At 35.4% G+C, this 4,484-nt stretch overlaps 1 protein-coding gene across 1 annotated transcript in view; it reads right to left on the reverse strand.

The window, feature by feature from the left end:
* Nucleotides 1-4,484, reverse strand: part of LOC107674023 (usherin-like) — a gene marked incomplete at its 3' end in the record, with an annotated part of 75,579 nt that overhangs the window by 14,888 nt on the left and 56,207 nt on the right. Inside the window, exons 18-19 of the mRNA XM_016467885.1 lie at nucleotides 2,469-2,966; nucleotides 838-1,116 (exon numbers count right to left, since the gene is read on the reverse strand). Of these exons, the coding sequence (XP_016323371.1) occupies nucleotides 838-1,116; nucleotides 2,469-2,966 (777 nt within the window). The remainder of the gene's footprint in view (nucleotides 1-837; nucleotides 1,117-2,468; nucleotides 2,967-4,484) is intronic.

The following is a 4,484-nucleotide window of genomic DNA, read 5'->3' on the forward strand; positions in this document are numbered from 1 at the left end:
TATATATATATATATAATGGACAATACCGATAAAATATTATTAAATTTTTTCCATTTGGGATAAAAGCATAATTTATCCATTTTAATTTCTTTATTTCTTAACACTGACAAACTGATTCCGCTCTACACAGCTCTACACTGACTTATTTCAAACAGCTGTTGGGTTGTCCTCTTAACACAACCTTTGACAAGTGAAACCCGCAAACTCAAGTGCATCTTGTCAAACAAAAACATGGCGAGAAATAAAAATAGTAAAGTACACCTCCCTCCAAGCGTCAAAATATAGAGAGGAAGTTGACAGAAACACTAAATGGAACTTCAGCTGTCTTCTCTTTAAATAAAATAGAAAGCCTGGATGAGCTCCTTCCTGTGAAGCACTTGTGGTGAAAATTTATCCCACATAAACAATCCCTCACATGTTTATGCTAATTCCCAGTTTCCGTTTTTCAGGAACTGTCATTCTACACTGTAACACTAGCCACCGATTCTTTGTCTGCTTAATAAGCATCTCCTCAAAATCAATTCTCCAGGGCTCCCATCTAAATAAAGACCGAAGATACAGGATTTTCTCTGCGGAATGGAGCCGCGTTTGTGGCCTATGAAATGCAATACTTGTTTATTTCAAATTGTTTTGAGTGTTGTTCAAGATAATTTGTTTCATAATCTCTTTGGATATAAAACAAAATTAAAAGATCCAACCAAACCAAAGGGATTTTAAAATTGAATACAAAGTTTCATATCATTTTATAGTTATGATCACCATAGTTTGTAAAAAAAACAAAAAAAACAACAACTTTAAATGGCTTTCTTTGATGGTACTAAGTGTGTTCGACTGACCTCCTTCTGCAGTTCGCCCCATGGCCCACTCTGACAGGGTACTGCCAGCCATGTTAAATGTGAGCACTCTGAAGCGGTAGGTGGAAAAGGATTCTAGATTGGACACAACCGTACTGCTCTCAGGCGGGGTTAGAGCATTCTCATTGGCCGAGCTCAACGACCGCCGCGGGTTCTGCCAGCCACTACTGAGGAAAACCCTTTGCTCTGGACCGTAACTGGTGGCGTTTCTCTGCGACTCATTCTGCAGCTGCATAAAAAGCTCATACCTGATAATTATGCCTGGAGAGAGAAAGAAAGAGAGATGAAACATACATATGCCAATACCTTCTTCCGCAATTCCTTATTAAGCCTCATACAGAAGCAGATGATATTGAGATGTAAGACTGGCCATTGACAATACACAATTACAGCTGCTGCATGAAATGATGTAGAAAAGAGAGGCAGACAGATAGAATCAGATAGACACAATTAAACGGAGAGGAAATTCATTGAGAGAATCCTCTAAGGGCACTTTATAATGGTCCATGTTAATGAGCTAATTTGGCAAAAAGCATGATAACTGGCATTAAAAGTCATTGATATACAGACGCTTTCAATGGCGCGAGGCACAATCCATAATTGTATGCAGCAATCAACTGTTTTAAATGTGAAATGTTTCTTTGCGGCATGCAATCCCATCAGTTTATATTGCGAAATGAAGCATGGGCTGAGCCTTAATCAAGCCTCTTGTTGTAGATTAAAGTTCGTAAGGAATTAATTTTCATCCCGTCTGAGATCAAATGGCATCTCTATAATAGTATTTCTCATTATTGTAATGATGTTGCTGGAGACGGCTAAAAAGGAAGCTACAGCAGAATGGAAGAGCATTTAAGAATCACTATTAAATAAAATCATGTCTAACAATATTACTACTCCCTCTAAATAATAAAGGAGAGTAAAATTTGGGGACTGATCTGAATATTTAAATGAAAAAGACAACGTTACTTTCAACAAGTTAAATGTCCTAGTACAGTATCAGCGCGGGGTTAGAAGGTCAAAAGCTGATTATTTTAATTCAAGGTCTGGTGGAAGACAAAAACGGATACAAAATGGAAAAAAATACCACAAAAATATGTAAAAATCAGGGGTAGCGATTACAACAAGAAAATATACCCTATGAATATTTGAAACTGTTTGGATATTCCAGTGGTTCTCAACCAGGAGGCGGGGGCCCACTGGGGGCCTCATCAAACAAGGGAGTCGCAGGATGACTTAAAATGATTTAATTAAAATGTAAAAAAATAAATAACGCATCAAAATTAGGTGTAAATTTTATATTTATCTCTTTTTTCTATTTTCCCCTCAAAAACTATTGTTTTATTAAAGTACAAACTGTTCATCTGGGATCAAAAATAATTGTAATTAATTTATTTAATATATTGACTATTTCCGGTTTCAAAAAAGTTTGTTGTTTGTCGTAATTACAGCAGCACATACCGAAATATTTAGAATATTATCATAGCTTACATGAGGGGCCCACAGATATTGTGTTAGATTTCATTATCTTTTTTCAAAGTGTCCCTGTCAAAAATCATCTAAAATAGCAAAAAATGCTATCAAAAAAAAAAATAAGAATACAAATTTGTCAATACCATTAGGTAACACTGGCGGTTCCCAGTCCACTTGGAGTTGAGAGGACCCTATGGTTGTGATTGTGGGTGCAGGCTGCTGCTGAGGAGGTATCTGAGCGGTAAGTATGATCAGACTCTCGCTGCGAGCGCAGCCTCCGTTAGTGCAAGCCTGCAGACTGAAGTTGTATCCAGTGAAGGGTTGCAGCTCCTCAGCGGTAGCCTCTGTTTGAAGTCCTGTGTAGTGGATCCTCTCTTCTCCGGTCAGATCCTGTATCGAGCTCAGGGTATAGCTGTCCACTGGACCAGTGGTGTTCAAATGCTCTGTCCAGTTAAAGGAGGCGCTGGTGGGCTTGGCTCGACCCACAAGGGTTAATTGGAGTTCCTCTTGCTCAGGTACAGCAGACAGGGTGCGTAAGCTGACCGTGGCACTGCTGGTGTTAGCACGGATATTGCTAGTGATGAGCTGGTAAGAATATGCCGTGTAAGGAGACAAATCAGCATCTGTGTAATGCATAGTTCCTGTATGAGAAAGAGAACATCAAAGCTATCAAACGAATTGTGGTACTGATGACAATATGTTAATTGTCAATTCATTAACAATAATGTTCAAAATTTGGGGGTCAGTAAGATTAAAACATATATATTTTATGCTCACCAAAGTTGCATTTATTTGATAAAAAATACAGTAAAAACATTAATATTGTGCAATATTATTATAATTTAAAAAAACTGTTTTCTATTTAATGTTTTGAATGCAATTAATTCTCACTGTAATATGCTGAGTTGATGCTCACGAAACATTTCTTTTTATTATCAATTTTGAAAAAAGTTGCTGCTTAATATTTTGTGGAAACTGTGATACTTTTTTTCAGGATACTTTGATGAATACTTCAAACGAACAGCAATTATTTGTAATAGAAATTTTCTGTAATGTTATAAATGTCTACTCTCACTTTTGAATTTAATGCATATTTGCTGAATATTAATTTTATATTAATTTTAATTTAAACCACAACCACAACAGTAGTGTATATGAGTGTTCACAAAAAAAAAGAAACATTAATTAAAAAAAATCACTTTTTAATGCACATGTGCCATGTTCTTAGAAATGTACTCTTTGTATTTATGTTTATTATTGTAGTTTTGAAAAACTTTCATACGTTTATTTTAAGTTTCAATTTAATGACATTTTTTCAAATGTCATGAGGTGTCATCAAGTAATGAGTAATAAAATATTTTCCCCACACTTTGAATGTGAGTGGACACATTTTAGTCATAATTTTTTAAATATTTATTAATTTTTTTGAACAAATATCATTAATAATTAATAAAAATCATTATAAGTAATAAAATATTTTCCCCACACTTTGAATGTGAGTGGACACATTTTAGTCATAATTTTTTAAATATTTATAAATTTTTTTGAACAAATATCATTAATAATTAATAAAAATCATTATGTTTTTTGGGAGTCTCACCACATGACATTTTTCAACTTGAACTAATCTTTCCTTCTCACAAAAAGGTCAAATTAACACAGTAATGAGGGTCTGCAGGAGTCGTTTCCATGATATAATTTTTTCTATCACTATTATTGTGTCACAGTTGTTTAGGACATCATTGTTTATGACATTATAGTAGGCCTGGGCGATAAAATGGTATCGATATTTATCGACGATACACCTTCGATATCGATAGAAAAATTGTTCGACATAGCGCACGTTATAGGCACGTACTATGAGTGACGCAGACAGCACACACAAACTGCCTGTGATGAGGAGATTGTAAATAAAGAATGAATATTAGTCGAATTTAAAATAAACATTTGCATTTGAATGTTAGGTGTGCATCAGGGAGCGTCATCAGTGGCGCGTGAGATGCGGTGAAGATGTAAGACGTTGATGACGTTGTTGCATTTTAATGTTTTGTTAGTCTAGCTCTAGCCCACGAGATGCGCCGCTGCTGCGTTCATTCAAAATATTAAAGAAATATAGAAGCTCAATGCGGAGAAGATCTTGATTAGGTTAAAACCGAAAC

This window comes from Sinocyclocheilus anshuiensis, unplaced genomic scaffold (assembly GCF_001515605.1).
Source record: "Sinocyclocheilus anshuiensis isolate Anshui unplaced genomic scaffold, SAMN03320099.WGS_v1.1 scaffold544, whole genome shotgun sequence".
Classification (NCBI taxonomy): domain Eukaryota; kingdom Metazoa; phylum Chordata; class Actinopteri; order Cypriniformes; family Cyprinidae; genus Sinocyclocheilus; species Sinocyclocheilus anshuiensis.